Raw genomic sequence first — 21503 nt, 5'->3', positions numbered from 1 at the left:
AAGATACTTTGCAAAATTGGAATGATGATTCACCATGGAATGGTGTAATGAAGATGACTATTCAACACGGTTATCCATGATTAATGAAGAATTAACACAATATGAAGCAGTAGGTGCATTGGTTGGTTATTATTGTGAAATGTATATGTTTAAACAACGCTGCAGAACTAGTGAGCTGACAGGAAACTTATGGGTACAAAGCATTATAGTAGTGCATGATGTTCGATGTCTAGAAATGTTTAGAGTGGATAAACATGTTTTCCACCTCTTATGTACTAAACTGGAGGAACATGGTTTACGAAAGTCTAAGTACATAGGAATTGAAGAAATGGTCACGTAAACACGGTTGCATATGGACAATGCAATAGAATGATCCAGGAATGATTTCAACGTTCATGGGAAACTGTAAGTAGGCACTTTCACAATGTACTGCAAGCTTGCCTTAGCCTATATAGTGAACTTATTCAACCCATAGATCCTACATTTCGTGGAACTCATAGAAAAATTGAGAACGATCCACGTTATTATCCATTTTTTAAGGACGCAATCGGAGCAATTGATGGCACTCATATACAATGTGTTGTCCCCACTGCAAAACGAGACAAATTTATTGGTAGTAGAGGAAATCCATCACAAAGTGTAATGGCTGTATGTGATTGGGATATGTGTTTCACTTTTATCTTGGCAAGATGGGAGGGATTTGCACATGATACTTGTATATTTGACAGTGCTATTACAAATTCATATCTTAATTTTCCTCATTCACCTCCAGGTATATGTTTATATGTTCCAATCATGCATGATTTTTAATTATTTCATATTTTTATTCATTTCACAATCTCTCAAATTGTTTCATGAATCATTAGGAAAATATTACTTGGTTGATGCAGGATATCCAACACCGAATGGATATCTAGGTCCATATAGATCTGAGCGCTACCACCTTCCAAACTTCCAATGACAAGTAGGATTCCGAAATAGTAATGAAGCCTTCAATTATTATCATTCCACCTTAAGGTGCACAATAGAAAGAACATTCAGTGTTTGGAAGAATAAATTTCAAATCTCACGAAACATGCGTAGTTACGACTTCCAAATACAAGTGTACAGGGTTTGTGTAACAATGGCCATTCATACCTTATAAGGAGACATTCAAGCTTTGACTTCTTTTTTGAACAAGCTGAAAATGCTAATATTGTTGGCGAACATGATCAGACTGAAACTAGTCAACCATCGTCTTAAAATGTTACATCACAGTCTTCATCGCATATAAATCGCGTCCATGATGCAATCAGAGACCAAATTATCCATAGCTTATTAATTAATTAATTATGTAATATTATTTCGTTTCACTTTGTCGCAATGTTGCCAATTGGAGTTCAAAACATTTTTATCTATTCAAATTATGTTTCGCTTTATATTTGCAATATTTTTTTCATTTCTCTGATGTTTTCAAATTTAATTGACTCAATCAATTTCACTTCTTCATATTTTATTATGTTTATTCATTTTTTTTATCATGTTTCATTTTATATTTTAAATATTTCTTATGATTTCTCTAAAGTCTTCAATTTTCATTCACTCTATAAATTTCACTTCTTCATTATATTAGCTCAATTCATTTTTTTCATCTTTCACTTTATATTTAAAATATTTTTTATGATTTCTCTAAAATTTTAAAATTTAATTCACTTATTAAGTTTGAATTCTTCATATTAAATTATTTTAATTTCATTGCATTATGTGAAATTATTTTTTATTATTTTTTATTATTTATTATAACTCATACCCATTTTGGTCATTTTACAACTAAACTTACTTTTACTTAACCATAATCTAAACAACTTTTTACCAATCTCACTTTTGCAAACTAGCTTTTCTGAATTCTAATCCAAACACAATTCAACTTATCCAATTTAGAATTTATCTAACTTTACTTATCTATAAGTTACTTTTTCAGTAAGCATCTTTTTCAATCTCTGATCCAAACGGAGCCATTAGCTATTTCCCATTAAGAATTCCAGGTAGTAGGTCATACTAAAAAAATATATTTTAGGCCTTGAATAAACCATTTTTGAGATATTGAGTGTGTTGTTAAACACTGGCGTCATTAAAAAATATTTTTTTGTCGCTCAGAGTATCCTCCCACCCGAACAGTAAGAGACTAATCTTTTGGAATACTGTCAGGGGCCGCAACAAAAACCCTTTCCAATAGTTGGATATGATGTTTAAGGTATCCAAATCTCTTTAATTTAGACCAATACTTGTTGGTATTATTAAAAAAATATTTTAAAATACTAAATGTATTAAAAATTAGTTTAAAATATTGCATAACAATAAAACAATGTTTTAAAATACTAGATTTCAAAAAAAAAAAATCATCCTTCCTGTTGTTGGGGGTAAAGGATGGCAGTGGACGTTAAAAGAAGAGAAGCTAAAATTAAAGGAGGGGAGCGGTGTGACGCTGAACGCATAGAACCCTCATAAGCAAATTATTCTTGTGATTCTATTTTACTTTCATTTAATCACTCGTTTTAACTAATGTTTTAAAAGTTGGACCGGATATTGAACTGAAAAAAATGGTAGGTCATGGTTTCACCGGTCAGATTGGTCAATCCACAGTCAAACCGGTAACATAATAATAAATACAAATAATATTTATATCTATATAATAATATATATTTATATGAAATTAAATATCAAATTCTTAAAAAAAATGAAGAAAAACTTAAATATCTTAATTTCACTTGAACTCACATAATCATTGAAAATAACATGTATTTATGACAAATGAGAAATAAAAAAAAAACTGAAACAAAAAGATATGATCCGTGGGTAAATGTGATGTGATGGTGGCTGACATTGAATGATGTTTTACTTTTATAACACTCCAAGCAACTTTTCACTTCCACCAATTTTACACCGTCGGCCAAACATTTTCCTTTCAGATCTCAACCTTCACTTTCAGGCCATCACAACAGCTTTCATTTTTCTCATTCATGGCCGTCGCAACTTGCAATGTTGGTGGGTTCAGGTGTTCTACGGTTGCGTTTCTTTTCTCTCCTATGCTATCTTCTTCCATCTTCTCTTTTGATCTCCATTTTTTTTCCCTTTCTTCTTCTTCAATCTGGGGTAGTCTCAACTCAGATCTAACTTTTTTTTCCATAACAAACTTAGGCCATTCGGTTTTTGTAAAACCGTCTCGGTTCCCGGCTTAACACTTGCTTTCGGTCTAAATGCCGGCTCAAAGCGGCTTGAAACGGTTCAAATGGCAAGGCAGGCCAATTACGTGGAACAAGCCGGAAAGTGTGCCAGTCACTGGCTAGACCGATCCAACTGTTCGATTCGATTCGGTTTTTAAATTATTGGTTTTAACACCGCGTGGCTCCTACTCACCAAAAAAAAATCACATGGCTCCTAAAACATCATTCCCTCTTTCATTTATATTTTTTTCCACAACACATTCTCTCTTTTTTACAATCTTTTTTTCTAATTTTTTTTTATCTTCTCTCTTATACTCTCTCTACATAAATAAGATATTTAAAAGAACAGTTTTTACATATTTATTATTTTTAACTAATTTTTAATTGAAATGGTTAAGCTAAATGTGGTTTATACAAAAAATCAGCATAAGGTTTGCTCTTTTTTCTTTTTCTTTTAAATGATCTGGTAAAAACTCGGTCCAACGCAATTCAAGCAAAATCAACGAATAAAAAACCAGATCGAACCATTAGTTCAACCCAAAACTTGCTTAACTAGCCAGTGATTCAGTTTGGTTTAAGTGTTAAATCAGTCAAAAATTGAAACGGTATCAAACCAAGGTGAATTGGTAAACACCAATGATGAACCAGTTTGAATGATTATATTATTATTGATTCTATTTTTTCTCATTCCGCTCCTAATATCTGTCATTATAGATTTGAATGAATTTTAATGATCATTTTGATGTCAATTATTATTAATTTTAGTTATTAAAGAATCGTAAAAATCAAAATTCTCAATATTATTATATTTCGTTATTATCACGATCAAACTATTATTATATTTCCTTATATTTTGTTATTAGTTGTTATTAATATTGTTATATTTTATTATTTTTAATTAAATTATATTGTTTTAATATAAACTATTTGATTTCGAGTTGATTCCAGTCTGACTCGCTGACTTTTGAACTACTATCTTAATTTGTTTAGTACCGGATCCAGTCCCCCCGCCCCCGCATAGCAAAACCGATAAGCCATGCCCATGAAAGAAAACGACGAGCCACGTGATTTGATATTGAAACCTGAACTTGAATTGGAGAGTAACTAGACGCTATTTGCATGATCTGATTCTTCACTGATTGACTCTAATATGTATTCAATAACCGAAAAGGTTGATTTGAAAGTAAATAATTAATTCATTGCTTACGAACCTAATAATTCAATACATATAATTTTAGAATTGATAATTATATTAATTATACTTTCCTAAATAAAAAATAATTAGTCTAATTAATGCTGCTCCTGTTCATTTTACAGAAGACTCTTTTTTTTTGTGACAATTTTCTTTTTTGTTTACAGAAGACCTGCCTGTATGTACGAAGAATTGCAATCTTACTGTGGAGAATTCACTACATCACCTTGTAATCACCCCATGCTTCTCTAAAAAGCATAAGAAGAAAAGATGAAGAAAAAAGTAGTGCATGATGTCTTTAAAACATGAGTAGCGCTTTCTTTTAGGTATAATTTGCCCCACTTATTCCTATCTAATAGGGTGCAAATTATGTTGATTGGCGAATTTTCTTTAGTATACAATGAAGATTCTTGAATATGAATTACACTTTTAAGATTTAAGCAAAGACAACAAATAGCCTTTACAAAGTGATAATTTGTTCTATCTCCACGTGCACTCAAAGACAAAAGTAATGAGTTTGATCTTTGTGTTTGTATTGCGTTATCTGCAAATGAAGTGATGGTGAAGGATCTATATAGATCATGAAATGATACCTTGAAGAGATGTCTTTTAGAGTAATACCCAATTAAATAAAAAGTCACAGCTATATGTTAGTTCATGAACCATCATATTTTAAATAAATAAAAGATATTTAATATATAGGGCTTTTTAGTATTGTAACGTCCTATGTAACTATTCATATAAATATATTAATTTATATGAGAACACAACCCTTCAAATAAATTTATTAATTTATATGAAGATATAACTCCTCATATAAATTTATTAATATTCCAACATGGGCACTACTACAAAATATGTTATTTTAAAAATACATCTCTTTATTTTAAAAATATTCCAACATGGGCACTACTACAAAATATGTTATTTTCGTCTCTTCTAAATGCCTTTTTTTTGTCTATTTTGGGAGAGACATTGATAAAGAAAACGAAGATAGTAATTATATATTCGTCTGTTTTAAAACATATGAATATTGTCATCCATATATTTATCTGTTATGGAACAGACAAAAATGAGCCTGCAGATTTGTTTGTTTTGGCGATTTTGGCCAGAACATGCAAATATGTTTTTTTTTTTTGGAAAAAAAAGGTGAAAATTTGCATATTCCTAGTTTTTATTCAACTTGCAATTATAAAAGCACACATACAACAAAACTAAAATATATTATAGCAAATAATAACAGCAATTTAGCACAACCAAATTACATTTTTTTTCATGTAAATAGAATCCACACAATCTACAATTTTAAGAGTCAAAACATTTAAAACAAATAACATCCTAATTAATTAAAAAAAGAACTAAACACTGTAAGTTAATCATATAACAAAAAAATTTTAAAACCAAAAAATCTAATAACATCCTAGCTTAGTTAAGCAAAAAGAATGAAGCATTGAAACAAAAAATCAATTTCAAGTTTACTATTATATTCCAATCAAATTGCTCTGTCAGACATTTTCACAAACACCTTATGTGCATTAAGGTTTAAACAAGCTTAGCAAGCTTTTTAATCATCAAAATGTAACCCAATTAATGTTGAATAATTCCTAGGTGCAATTCTTACCAACAATGATTTGAAATAGAAAACATACGCACCCACAAGCAATTGCATTAATTCCTTTCAACATCCAAAAACCCACATAATATAAAAGGCGCACACACCCATGCCACTTATCTTGCATTGTGAACCAGCTTAAGCTGGACAAGAAAGGCGACTTCCATGGAAGAAAACATTGCTCCTGGTTGTAAGATGGCATGGATGAAGAATGAGGAAGAGAGGGAGAAGAAGAATGGGGAAGAGAGAGACAGAAGAAGACAGTGAGCTGCTAGCTAGAGAGGGAGAAGGCAAACTTAGTCGCTGGCATTAGCGCTGGAGAGAAGAAGTAGAAATCTAAAGAAGGGAGGGGGAGAGCTTGCCTCACACAAAGAAGAGAGGAGAAGAGAAGAGAAGGCGTATTTCTAGGACATATTCAAATTTGTGCGCTGCAAATATGAAATTTGAATAAAAAAGATGTTATTTGTCCATTTTTAAGAGAAACACACGAGTATGGGGAACATATAAGTATGGGGAGTCCATACTCATCTGTTATGAGGAACTCCCATACTCGTCTGTTTCCTTTTAATAGATGAATTTGAAGGTCTATATTCTTCTATTTTTCAAAACAAATGAAAATGGGCTATGAAAATGACCTTATTTGTAGTAGTGTGGTTATTACATTTGTTGGGTTCTTCTCTAAATTAACTATTAGTATCTTTAGTCCTCCAATGCTCTTATCTCTTGACACTAGAACATAAGAGTTGCCCATGGCAGAACATCAGATTTGGAAGATAAAGCCCCACACAAGAGAAGTAGCAGCTTGTCAAAATTACAACAAAGCAATCAAGAGGCAAAAGAGAAAAGTTCATAACCCAAAATATTAGTTTGATGTTTATAAAAGTACTTATAGATTGTTCATCAACAAAGTTTTTATACCAGCAGTGAGATTTGAACTCACGACCTTATGGGTTATGAGCTGACTCCTTACCAACTAAACAAACTCTTATTAGTAGATGTGTGTGTGTGTGTGATTCAATTATAGGCGTCTGTTAATTTTTGCGAGAGGTTGTACTTGCAAGTTTTACATGGGAATAGTAGAAAAGTATGTTCTGTTGGACAGCAAAACCTTGTGCATTGCACAGATTGATGGAGAACAAATGGACAAAATTTCGTGGCTAATTATAGTAAAGAGATTCAATCTTTGAAGTCTGATATATTAAAATTAAAATTAGCATGGGTCGTTACCTATACTCAATGGAATGATCCATCGATTGGTAAAAACGAATTGAGTAATCAATCAATTGGCACATTTTCCACGCCGCACCCAAAGAGGTATTTACAATCGCTATTTTTAAAGTACATCCCTTTTCTAACTCCTATATTTAGAATTGAAAGTGGTAATTATTAAATAGAGAGATTATTTCGTTGGCACCCCATCTTTTCTTTTCTTTTGTTTTTCTTGTTTACATGTATTTGAACTACTTTATTTGCTAACGACTTGATGGGATATTTCAACAATAAAATCGTTAGGATACCAACATTATATGTAACATCAAAAAACATTTTTGCTCACGTAGCACATTGTCACGCCCCAAAATAAATAAAGATGTAACAAAGCCAAAACATGGGAAAACCCATATCTCTGCCCTGGCGGGTGCGCGCACACACATGTATAATTCCTCATCTTCACTTATAGACATGTATACTCATAATACATAATATAAAGTTTTGCCAGATTTCACATAAACAAAAGTTTCAAGCTATCTATAGCAAATTTGAAAGAACTCCTGAAATTTTTATTGTATGGCGTAGTCAGCAACAATTCAGCATAATGAGTAGCTCTATTCCATGTATAGTATTAAATATACAAAGGCAACGACTCTAGCTATAGTTCACGTGGAGTGCCTATAACAGAATTTCAGAGTATAATACATAAACTTGAAGTTTACATCAAAAAGTGGAACAAGAACGAGAAACTGAAGAAATCAAGTTTAGAAATTGGCCAGTGTTAAGATTATGATGATATAGTTCTTGTTATGGCTGTTGGTTGTTGTTAGAATTTTTGAAGCATGAAACCCTAGGGGTAGTTCTGCCCAATTTTCCAAAAATATCAAACCTAGCTTGATGATTTGATGATGTTAATTATGGTTTAAGAGTTGTTAAAGACATCAAACCATGTGTTTTTAGGAAGGAAAACAAAACCAACAATATTTCCCCATTTATTGTGATTTTCAGCCTAGAGGGTATGAACAACGAAGGGATGGAATTTGCTTAATTCGATATTTCCAATGAGCTTATAATGAAATTTGTTGTAGGAAAGTGTTAGACAATGAGTTTTTAGAAGCTTTAGAAAATAAGTTGGCATTTTTACATAATGAGCCCTACCTCTAGGCCAAGGAAAATTAATTGGAATAAGATTGGACTTTGTAAAATCCAAGATTGGAAATGAATTCTACACATAAAATTATGAGAGATGGCATATGGAATTGAATTTAAACCCCTTGGATTAAAAATCCAAAATTTAAGAGTTAAAAAGAGGAAAGTAGAGCTTAAGCATGCTTTCAGCGTAAGTTTTTGATGGGCAAATAATGAGCAATGTGTTGCATTATACCTAGGCTTTGATAATTGTCAAGGGCCCAAAAGGATTCAACCACAAGAATTGCAAATTCAAAAGGTAGTTGAGCAAACAGAAACTTTGAGCTTAACTTTGAGCTCTTACCTATAAAGGCCCCAAAAAAGATGAAAAAAAAAATATTGAAATCTTGTTTAATTTATGATATTGAATTGGGAGAAAGACAAAAGAAAAATCTAAAATTATGACAACCCGATTCAGGTACCTAATACTTTAAAATGATAGATTAAACCCAAATTAAAATTTTGATTCAGAAGGACAAAAAAAGAAATAAACCCATTAAAGATTTGAAATTCAAGAAAAATTACAAAGAAAAACCCCTTTATTATTTTTCAAAAAAGTTTGAAACCTCTCATGGAGCCATTGTTGGCAGCTAGCTGCCCATTAGGTAGTGGAGGTTTTTTTTTTGGGCTGAGGAAATTTTTTTTCCAAAGAGGGAGGAAAGCAGGGTTTGATCCCCCAACCAAGTGATTGTCAAAAAATTAGGTGACTACTAAGCCAAAAAGCTTTCTTAAGACTATTATGCCCAAAAAAAAAGTCAACTCATTTACTTTGACTCCAACTTGTGATAACAATTTATTTGGAAATAACAAGTCTTGATTGTGAAATGACAAGTTTGGAGTTGGAATTAACAACACGTTTTGTTAGGTACATAACATGTAAATTAATTAAAAAAGACAACAGTTTATTTGGAAATAACTAATCCTAATTGTGAAATAACAAGTCTCGAGTTAGGATTAAAAACACATTTTTTTATACATAACCTATAATTCATTATAAATTAAATATTTTTTATAAATTACAAATATTGTAACTAGTACAATAAAATAGTATTTTTTATAAATAGGAGATAAAGTACTTTTATAAATTATAAATATATAACTAGTATAGTTAAAAAGTATTTATATATTTTTTATAGATTGGAGATAAAATATTTTTATAAATTATAAATAAATAACTAATATAATTAAAAGGGAAAATGACATAAAAAGAAATTGAAAATTGCAATATTCCAATTTAGGCACCTAAGAGGTCAAAATCCTAGGGAAAGAAGTGATGCCTGATTTGGAATTTTACAAATATAGTTAAATGATAAAAATACCCTTGTATCAAAAAGTTTATTGACAAATTATGAACTAGCAATAATAAGTATGAAACAGCAAATGATAAGAAATATATTGATAATAATAAGTTATATATTAATAAGTTATGAACTAGTAATGACAAGCGTTAAACAACTAATGATAAAAAATGAAATGGTAATAATAAGTTTGATAGCTTTTTTTTTAAAAAATATGGTACAATGGCATTTTAGTCATTTGACTACATTTGCAGATTACTAGATCAAGTACCACTTCCTTTCCTGGGATTTTGACCTCTTAAGTGCCTAAATTAGAATATTACAATTTTCAACTTCTTTTTTATGTCATTTTCTAATTAAAAAGTTTTTTTTATATTTTTTATAAAATGGAGATAAAGTATTTTCATGAAATATAACTATTATAGTTAAAAATTATTTTTATATTTTTATAAATTATAAATAATATAACAATTGTAATCTGATGACGTACTGTTAATCCCAACTCAAGACTTGTTATTTCACATTTAGGATTTGTTATTCGCAGATGAAGTGTTATAAATTTTAATTGATTTACATGTTATTTCACATCTGATTTATTAAAAAAATGTGTTGTTAATCCCAACGCAAGACTTATTATTTCATAATTTGGATTTGTTATTTCCAAATGAACTATTGCTACTTTTAATTGATTTATATGTTATGTATTTGGAAAAAATGTGTTGTTAATTCTAATTCCAAACTTGTCATTTCACAATCAAGACTTATTATTCCTATATAAATTGTTGTCATGAACTGGAGCCAAAGCAAATGAGTTCACTTTTTTTTTTTTTGCATAATAAAGTTATAAAAAGCTTCTTGGCTCTGTCATTTTTTTTTTTGCCAACCACCGTGGTTGGGGGATCAAAGCCCCCCAACCTCACTTTCTTCCCCATCTAAAAAACAAATTTCCTCAGCAAAAGCCAAAAAAAAAAAAACCATCGGCACCCCCCCTCACCAGTGGTCGGTGGTTGAGCTCTAGCATCGACAGGCAACTAGCCAGCTGCGGTTGGTCGCTGGTGAGGGGTTCCAAACTTTTTTAAAATATAACCAAGAGACATTTTTGTAATTTTTTTAATTTTAAAATTTCAATTTGGATTTACTTTGTTCTTTGTCATTTTGAAGTATTAGGTACCTGAATTGAGATATCACAATTTTAGGTTTTTTTTTTTCCTATTGAATTGGAAGTCTCAAGCTTCTGTGCAGTTGGACAACCTCTTTAAATAATTTTTAAATATGATGAACTAATGAAAATGATCATCAAAATGTGGCGTTTGACAATGATATTTTGTACATGTTGCAATATCCAAATTAATGAAAAGATATTGTTTGAGCATGAAAGATTTTTTTTTTGGTTACCCAAGATTAATTTTATTTACATATATATCAAGCATTGGATATGTTGGTACTTAGCAGTAGCATAACAAAATATTAATAATAATGTTGTTTGATTCATTGGATAGATCACTCAATCTATCAACCACAAGTCATCAAGGGTTGAAGTGGGCAAATTATTATGAAAAATAGTGATATACATTAAAAACCTATTATTTAAGGACAATGAACTAACTGATACTTTATATTGCAATGACTTCTCAAGGAGGGAAGGCATGAAAATGTTAACTTTGTTATTGATATGAAAACAAGTTCTAAATATCAATGGTAAGTTGGACAAAATTGTCTCAAACAAGAGGATAACTATGAGTTATAATAAAAGAGAAATTTTCAGTGACTTTAGATTGATGAGGTTAGGGAACTTCCAGCTAAAGATAAATGCGGATTAAATTAATTACAACACATGTTACATTAATACTTCATTCATTTAACCACCATTACACATACGCACATGTTCTTGATTGCGTGTTTTGGCAATGCTACTTGTCAATGAGTTCAATTATGAAAGTTAATTTAAACTGGAATTCTTTAAATCTCATTTTCACTGACTAACCATGCTAGGTTATGAATCTCTAAGTGGATTGATTAATTCTTCTGGCATTATTTTCATGTGAGTTGTAAAATGTATAACAACGCCCATGAGTTGTTTAAATATAATATCAGGCCTTGGTGTGTGTGTGTGTGTGTTTGATATGTATTGATTAATGAAAGTGATGATATGCTTAAATATGGGCTTAGAAACATGATTTTAAAATGCATGATCATGACTGTCCAGATTAAGCTGCTTTCATATCATGCTCAATATTTTGTTAAATAACGCTTAGTAAAAGATCTCTAATGACTATGATGATTCTTATGTGCAAACGTCACTTCCTAAGCTTTCCAACAAATCCTATATCAAGGCAAATGGATATGTAAAACATGAGTTATGAATTTTGAAACTCAAAGAACAATTTCTATTAAAACAATAGAGCAAGTTTAAAAAAGAATAAACTGTATCAATATGGACAGGATTAGGCTAGAGTAATATTTTTCTCATGTAAAGGATTTATAGAGATTTCAAATATTTTTATTAGTTATGAATTTTTAAAATTGAACGACAAAACTGGAAAATACCAAATGAATAGTAACCCAAGAATAAAAATACAAAATTTAATTTATGAGTTTTGGTTAATGATTGACCTACATTATAGCGCTTCAAAATGCGTAATAAAGATGTCAAAATGACGGATGTTTCATGAGCTCCACAATACTAATTGTGATTTAATGAAAATAAGGTCCAAAGAATGTCAGAAGAAGAGAAATACAGAAGAAGGCATTAAGAGAACGATTGGAAAATAATTTCCATGACCTTGATCCATATCTTCTTCTCTTTCATTTGGTTTAAACTCAGGTATCTCTAAGTTACTTTAAACATTTCTGTCACGTCTTGAATACTTAGATTTCATTTGGTATGAACTATTAAAAAAGATAGGTATGGATTGGGATTGAGAAAAACCATTAAAAAGTGTTTAGTATGAGTAATTTTTTATTACATGGGATTAGGCAATCCCATATAGGTGGGATTGGAGAAAACCACCTCTCTCCACAGTATTCTCCAATCTCACATATGGGTTGCTTAATCCCAAATAATAAGTAATCATTCGTACTAAACACTTTTTTAACATATTTTTTCAATTGCAATTCTAATTCTTACTTTTTATTTTCAGTACTTCGTACCAATCGGTATCTTAATGCGTAGTTCTCTAAATAAGTACTACCTTCGGTTCTTAATATAAGATCTCGTTTGAATTTTATTTTGATCCTAAATATAAGATCCCAATCCACTTTTTCTCTTATAATTATTTATTTTTTTTCTAAAATAGTCTTTCTAATAATGACAGTTCTAGCCAATAAGCTTTATTGGTGAGGAGATTTAATAACAACAACATTTATTTGTTATAAATAACTAACTTAACTTATTTTTTTAATCTACTCAAATTAGTCAACTAGTTTTTATATTTAGGACCGGAGATTATGCTTCTTAAATTTAAATTCACCATCTCCACTTTATGGTAGTGAGGACATTGCCGCCTCCACCCCTCCATCAACAACTTGCTGGTTATTTGTGTATTCCCCTTTTTGTTTGGGCTCCCTACAACGTATATTCTTTTTATGTAGCCATTACCTCTCCATTTTTTATTCATTCCACCCCTTTCAGCCCAAACTTCTTGGTCCATCATATGCAAGTTTTGGCCCATTTTTGTATCATGACAACATCCAACAAGCGCGGAGTTGTAAATCCCGACAATGCCCAATGCCATTGAATATTGAATAGGAAAAACTTTGCAATTTGTTTCACGCAATCAATAGCAAAGAAGGATTTGTAAAATTTTAAGAAATAATCGTAAAAATGGAAATAATAATTTTAGAAGAACTTATAAAGTTCGAAGAACCATTAACAGGAAGACACATAGGACATTTGGTTAATTTTACATGTTTATGATTAAATTGCAAAAGAGGACTTTTAGATAAAATGTAGTATTTGAAATATTAAAATATTACTAGTATATTCAAACATTGTTAAGACATTAATAGTATTTTTACAGGCTATCTAAGGGTGGCACAAAAAAAAAAACGTTAAATTACGTAAAATCCCATAAACCCTTAACATTTAAAGTTAATAATAAATGTCTCATAGTTTCCAATAAGTGTCAACCTACGCGTACAAGAAAACTAGTGATAGTGGCCTAAAATTAGGCCGTGAACTTGAATTATAAACGTATAAAATTTGCTTCAATATTAATGTGTGTGCGACAAAAAAAGAAGACAAGTTACTTTTAGTATTTCATATTTTTGCATTAATATTAGTTTTTGCCTTTGGTCTTTATTTTTGTTTTTCGAACCATGCCCTCTACAAATTCTGCACTGAGCTAGTTTTGTTCAATATACATTTGCCTATCTCAATAAGATAAAAAAATTAGCCGAGTCACACACGAGTTTAACCAAGTTTGTAATAAGCTTTAAATTATGTGCAAATAATAAACAAAACTAATTTCAGTTAAGTTATTCATAAATGTGACAGTTTGGAGTTTGCTGTAAAGTTTCAGAGATCAAGAAGGCTATCTACACATGACATAAAAATTAGAGAAAGTATGTATAGTTTGGCCAAAAAAAAAAAAAAACACAATCGTTATCAAGGTCACCAATATCTTGCAACTCTTGCGTGAGCATGTGACAGATTACAGAATTACGAGATAGTTAACTACCAACAGCTAGTCAATAAAATCTCTTCGCAGTATTGAATAAATCTTAGTGTGCCGAGGCTGTTGGTGCATCCGATTTTGATTGTGACAAATTCTTTATACAAGGCCACCGATGGCCTGCCCGCTAGCACGGAAACTGCCGACATAAATCATGAGTGATCTGCTACTTTCTCCATCAAAGACCAGTTTCATTAGTTACTAATTTCCAGTGGTAATTGAATAATTTGAATGTTCCCTTGTACACACTTACACATCATAGCATTGCAACAACGCGAAAAGCTGTTAATCGACAACATAGTTTGGAGCCACAGCCAGGATCCGGTCATTTCTGGAGATTGATGTCACGTGCTCCGCACCTGCGGCCTCCGATGCTGCTTGCCTACCATCATCTAGCACTATCAAATGGCCCTCCCTTCTAATCAAACTCTGCAGTACAAGTGTTTTGTTCTCGTTAAACATGCGACATCTGTCTGCATGTTAGTAAATAAATTCTGGGAAGCATATAAAGTGAATGTGTACCTCTATAATAGCTTTAATTTTGGTAATTTCCGCAGCTGCCTCCTCCATTGAACTATAAGTATTTTTTCATTTTGCTGGCTCACATACCACTGGATCAAATCCCGTTGCCTCATTCCAGCCAAACCAGTTCCTGAAATTAAAAGCCCATGGAAGTTTAACATTTCAATATAGTACCTAAGTGGACACCAGGAAAGGGAATATAGCTAAACTCATGGAAATAGATTAGATCAATAAGCCAGCAGCATTTTGAGCGATTCTTTCGTATTTAGTATTTACATGCCAAAGGGAAAAATTTTGTACTGCTCACCTTCTTGTGCAACAGTTTCTTCATGCTGTCTAAGGCGCATAACAAGGGCCTGGGTAACTCTCTGGAAAATATTCATCGCTTATAATAAGTATTTTTCTCATTTTGCTGGCTCACATAACCACTGGATCAAATCCCGTTGCCTCATTCCAGCCAAACCAGTTCCTGAAATTAACAAGCCCATGGGAGTTTAACATTTCAATATAGTACCTAAGTGGACACCAGGAAAGGGAATATAGCTAAACTCATGGAAAGAGATTAGATCATTAAGCCAGCAAGCATTTTGAGCGATTCTTTCGTATTTAGTATTTACATGCCAAAGGGAAAAATTTGTACTGCTCACCTTCTTGTGCAACAGTTTCTTCATGCTGTCTAAGGCGCATAACAAGGGCCTGGGTAACTCTCTGGAAATATTCATCGCTTAATAAGCTTCTTGCCTTGTTGAGGGGTAGGACCATCTGCTGCATCCTCTGGAAATATTCATCATCTTCAGTGCAGATATTCCTCAAAAGTATGGTCATTTTAAGGTAAAGTGGGTACATGAAACCTCACCTTTAGTTCCATCATCTTTCTGTTCTGTAGTGCTTCCTCCTTGATCATCAGCATCGTTTCTGCTATCAGGTCCATCATCACCACCCAAGCTGTCATCTCGGTTTTCTTCTTGAAATTCAGACAGATCAATTTCGCTGGACTCCACACTGCAGACAAGGGGGAAAAAAATACAGTTGTCAACTTCAAAAAGCAATTAGCATAACAACTGGGAAACAAGCAATTATTTTTGTGAATACACATGGTAAGTAGTAGAAAGAGATAAAGGAGATTGGAAATGAGAAGATATAAAGATGATGATTAAGCGTAAGCGAAAGCAAATCATAAGGTATATATTGTTGATTGTCATCTTGCCTTATTATGGACGTGCTCAGCAGTCTAACCGCTAGACGAACATGACGAGGTTGCACCTGCAAAAGGCCAACTTTAGCCCAGAAAAGCCAAATATGTAATGCTAAATGGAGGTAGGTAAGTTCAAAAATCATGTAGCACCTGAGTTTCCAAATGACAACGTGCAATGGCCTCAGAGAGCCTGATTAATGCCTCCAACTGCCTAACAGTCATGCGATATGCAACCCTACTACCAGGGTTCATATCTCCTCTCCGAAGGGCCACATAAGAGTCTACTAATAGTTGTCTGGCATCTGGATTGAGCTGCATTAATCAGGCTATGTAAGAAAGAAGCACAAAATTCATATAAGCAAGTGGTCTCAAAGGCAAATAATTCATCAAACCTTTGGTTTGAGAGTTTTTGCATAAGCTATATATCGCTTCAGTTCTGCTGTACTGAATGATGGAGTCAGAGCTTCTTCGCGCTTTTGATGAACTCTCACAATGTGATGGGCTATGTGGTAATCTGTCTGATCATCTGGGTCATCAATCATAACATATACCAGATCGAACCTTGATAAAATAGCTGGTGGAAGGGCCACGTTATACTGAAAAGCAACTAGAGTAATTAGGCCTTTCCATTCAGAAGAGAGGAGCAACGAACAATGATTTTCTTTCTATCAGAAACTGGATAACTTACTTTGAGTGGTTTAGACTTGTCATATCGTCCCCCTGTAGGGTTGGCGGCTGCAAGAATGGAAGTACGTGCATTAAGTGTGGCTTGTATTCCTGCCTTGGTGATACTAATTGTCTGCTGCTCCATGGCCTCATGAATTGCTACCTTCAATTCATTCAAGTATGAGATACTTCCCTGTTCACGGCCACAGGATACCAAATCAAAAAATTATGCTTATTACCTGATCTCTGACATCCATCTTGTCAAATTCATCAATGCAACAAATGCCATTGTCAGCAAGCATCAAAGCACCAGCCTGGACAAAAGTTATTCAAGTATCAGAAAACACATAGTTGAAGATAGTACCTAATATCATCAAGCAATCCAATAAAAATATAACATAATATTATAAAAAGGAAAAATCATACTCATTTGCTGCACCTCCATGCTTTATTAAGGTAGCATACCTCAGTCCATATTATTACACAAAATAATTAACATGTCACTTTTGTATGAGATGTTAACATAAAATTCTAATTGCCCATGATATCATGCAAAAGATAAGAGTAAATAACACGAAGATCAAGAATGGGTAGACAGACATCTGAAATACAAGCATAAAATCATGAGAACTGAGAGGATCTCAAATCCTCATTCAATAATTGATTCTAGTGCATATGTCGTATAATATCTTGCCATTTCTTGTTTTTGTTTTCAAGCAACTAAATCTCCAAAGCTTATAATATGCACAACCAATTAATAGATTTCATAATTCCCTCGTTTAGTCTAACTTTAAACTAGGCATGTGGAATGCTCATCTTATATGCCACTATAAACTAGAGATTCCATGATATTGAAGGTAGAAAACCAGTTATGAATTTACAAGATTATCCCAGCATACCCTAATCCAGCCGCACTAACTTCTTAATTTCTAAAGAGTACAAAGTAGCAACAGACTGTATTTACCTCAATGCAAAACTCCCCAGTTTCAGGCTCCTTGGCAACTGTTGCAGTCAAGCCAGCAGCAGAGGATGATTTTCCAGATGTATACACAGATCTTGGAACTATGCCAGCAGCATATCTAATAATCATAGATTAGCACGTATTAGCCACTCAATTGCATAAATGATACAATAGAACCAACATACATAAAAGGAGAAGTACTTGAGAAACTGAGACTTGGCGCAACTAGGATCCCCAACAACACAAACATTAATATCTCCTCTTAGATTGATGCATTCATGAGTAAATTTATGTACTCCACCCATTAGCATAAGAAGGATTGCTCGCTTGATATCTTGGTGACCAAAGACAGTTGGTGCTATGCTGGAAACAAGTTTGTTAAAGAAATCTGGAGTGTTCCTCATTCTCTTAACTTCATCAAGCTCCTGTGTCTGTAATATAAGACAGCCAAACAGAGGGTCATAATCAACCTTTCCAAGACAAAGAGGAAATATGCACTAGTCTTCTTCTTCTTTTATAACCACGTTATTATTGTTTAGTTTTTTTTTCATACACGTTCTATACATGTAGGAAAAATAATTATGATCAGAGATGCTGCAGCAGGTTCCTGATTGAGAAGCATACAAAGAATACATTTTGTTCACTGGAACCAAAACTAATTTACGTATCTGAAATTAGCAGATTCATTTACTAGCATAGAAAACATTGTGATGCAGACATACAGACTAGAATACTGGGAACAGGAACTGAAAAAAATGAGGATGAGAATTTTTAAAGCGTAATTATAAAGGGAAAAAGAAAATCAAGCTCATTTACTAAATGCAATTAAAGATAAGTCAAGCCATATGAAGATACAAAGGTGCATGCAAGAAAATAGCATCATGTACTGACTGTATATTGCTGCTCTTCGCCATCCGCATCCTTCTTTCTATTCCTGATGTCTGTCTCTCTTCTTCCATCACATATCTGTAGACCAAGAAATTAAGAAACACATCTTATATTAAACCAAACCATGTGAAGATGTACAGATCCATTAACAACCTAACCTGAACAGAGTTGGCAATAAACCTAAGTCTGAACAGAGTTGGAGCCAGTCGATACCCTGACTCCCAAAGCCCTAAGACCCCGCACACCTTCAGTTCCAACTGAAGAACTCTTGCGTTGAGAAGCTTCTCGGCGGCATTCAGCTCTCTCTCCAGGAGACGCCAATGCCAATATATCAGGTATGACAACCACAGTCCCTGTAAAAATCACCCTGTAGGAAGACAGAATAAGAATGGATATGACTTCAATCAGGTAATAATTACCCTGCAATTTCACTAACTCAGAATATTTAAGGCATCGGAAGTCTTACGTGTCACCAGCTCTGGCCTGTTCCACAATCTCATGACGCAGAATAACATCTAATGACCTAGGAAGAGATCCCGCAGGTATCTCTTTAGATGTCTCCTGCATTCTTACCCTCTGCCAGTCAGTAAATTTGCTCTCTTGCCGCAGCAATGCCCACCTTGCCCCCTTTAAACAGGTTGCATTTAGACAGACCGCTGGCTGCAAGAGCATGCAAATTAGACAGTGGTAGTCAAAGGATAACTAAGGAAACAGTTGATAACAGAGAACAATAATTTATAACCTAAATCTAAAGTAAAATGCATAAAAATTCATTTATTTTGAATTTTATTACACCAACTATGTTTTGATCAATTATCTGTAATTCACCTCAGTATACTTGAATTGCTGTTCAACATTCTTTACAATCCCACCACATTCTAAGCACTTGAAAGTTCCCTGGAGAAGCTCAGGTCGAACCTCACTTGTCCGTGTCACCACTCCGGTCACAGACACCAGTTTTCCAATTTCAGCTGTAGTAAGTTCCCTTAACCTGAAAGTTTTGAAATTAAGGGAATAAATGAGAACAGCTGACGTTAGAGTGAGCAGCAACAATCCTAGAAGAAACCAGTGCACTGTGTGCAGTCTACTGGTGCAGAAAGGCTAACAGTACATCGTTCAATTTGGTTCCTATAGAAAATTTACTCACACAGGTTGGAAGTAGGTATAACAAATTGAAGCAACAAAAAGCCCAAAAACTGCAGATTTTTATTTAATACACACACTGACCAAACAATCTACGAAAATATGTGTTACTCCTGTTACCAAATTCTTTTTCTCATGGCTATACGTGTGACATGGAGGGTACCGAAAACCTAACAGCTTCCAAATTTGGTTCATACAAGGGGACAAACAGGTTAACAGGAAAAGGGTAAAAATAATAGAAAACAGAAACTTTACCTCCTAACGATTGGGATGTTGAAGAAAGCAATGTTTATGTCTTTGTGAGGGTTATCGTCAGATATGACGGTTGGCTTCGAGTCCATAACAAACCTCTTGCAAGCGTTCTTCAAATAGGGCTCAAATCTATCACAGTAAATTATTGGGCTCAGAATATGAAGGGCAATTTCATAAATCGCGAAACACTTGGGGTTTCATTAAAAATGCAGAAAGAACAGAACCTCAAGTATTCATCAGAGATGGCTTTCTGAAGAAGATCGTTATAAAGAATGACATGCGAGAAATCGATGAACATCGTGTTGGATTCGTTGGCTCTCATTGTTTCAATCTCCGCTTCGTAATATGGCTCTCTCTGCTGGCCGACCCGGAAGCTGATTTTCCCAGAACAAATGAAAAAAATTAGAATCAGAATTGGAAGGGGGAAAAAATAACTCAAGAGACCTTCAAATTAAATTAAAGAGAACCAGAGTGAGAAAACAGAACAAGAGAAGAGACCTCTTCAGAAATTCAAGGAAAGCATCCTCAACCCGAGCAGCTTTCTCATCCACCAAGTACCCACCGTATGCTTCCATTTCCGTCTCTTTCCTCAGCACAAGACACCTTCTTCACAACGGATACTGCTTCTTCTTACTCTTCCTGATTCTTAGAATCTGGATTCCGCCTCACTCCAAATGGGATCTCGCTGTATTATTGGCGGGAAAAAGACGAAAGGCGCCCAACGGTTTCCCGCCAAAAGCAGTGGTTTCCGGGTCACAGGCATGGGCTTCCAGTTCTAACGGGGCAGTACCCGATGCTATTTTTCCTTGCCGTGTTATTTATTTTCATTCTCATTGGAACAAAATGATAAGAATGAATAAGTAACGAAAAGGAAAATTGTGAAAGGAGTCACATAGGAATATAAATAATATTATAATATAACAGAATTCAAAAATAAATAGTATTATAATTAAATGAATTCAAATTTAATTATATTCAGCTTTTAGTTTTCTATATATTTGATAATAGTGAAGAATTTAATTTTGTGCAATTGCACACAGTAGATGATATGTTACACTCACGGATCATACTTATACTTGCACAATTTCAGGTTCTTCTGGCCAATTAAAATTTTAAACAAGGATTTTTTTATACCAATTTTCCCTTAATAAGATGATTAGAAAGGTTAAAGAATTAGCTAAAATCTAAGAAAAATAAATAAAGCATATTTTTTAGTAACAGATCAAGAAAATTTAAAAAAATACCTCTCAAATTTTAAAATTCAAAATCAGTCTTATTTACTACATATTAATAGTAATTGAATGCACTTGAAAAGCAAACAACAACACATTTATATAATAATTCCTGATTTAAAATTTTAAAATTGAAGAAGTATTTTTTTAATGGATTTTCCTAAAGAAATTCAGGAAAATAAAGAAAGAAATAATTATAAAAAATATATAAATGCACAAAATGATTAAAAAACTATAGATAATTATTTTTGGAGATAAATGAGTTTATG

The 21503-nt window shown here is 32.9% G+C and overlaps 1 protein-coding gene across 1 annotated transcript; it reads right to left on the bottom strand.

Moving 5' to 3' along the window:
• Positions 1-14202: 14202 nt before the first annotated feature.
• LOC114754648 (DNA replication licensing factor MCM6-like) lies at positions 14203-20652 on the bottom strand. Its single transcript, XM_028943441.1, is given in 22 exon segments — positions 14203-14804; positions 14898-14959; positions 14962-15027; positions 15205-15265; positions 15311-15366; positions 15545-15671; positions 15749-15899; positions 16105-16160; positions 16243-16404; positions 16485-16688; positions 16781-16921; positions 16998-17072; positions 17723-17837; positions 17921-18150; positions 18611-18685; positions 18766-18819; positions 18821-18974; positions 19074-19267; positions 19436-19598; positions 20006-20131; positions 20227-20376; positions 20501-20652. Coding segments are annotated over 22 exon segments (2643 nt in total). The 5' UTR covers positions 20578-20652; the 3' UTR covers positions 14203-14660.
• Positions 20653-21503: the final 851 nt, after the last annotated feature.

This window comes from Neltuma alba, unplaced genomic scaffold (genome assembly GCF_004799145.2).
Source record: "Neltuma alba isolate B1F8T4 unplaced genomic scaffold, ASM479914v2 tig00010174_pilon, whole genome shotgun sequence".
NCBI classification, from domain to species: Eukaryota; Viridiplantae; Streptophyta; class Magnoliopsida; order Fabales; family Fabaceae; genus Neltuma; species Neltuma alba.
Note: the sequence above shows the minus strand (reverse complement) of the source record. Positions and strands in the feature narration are given on the sequence as shown.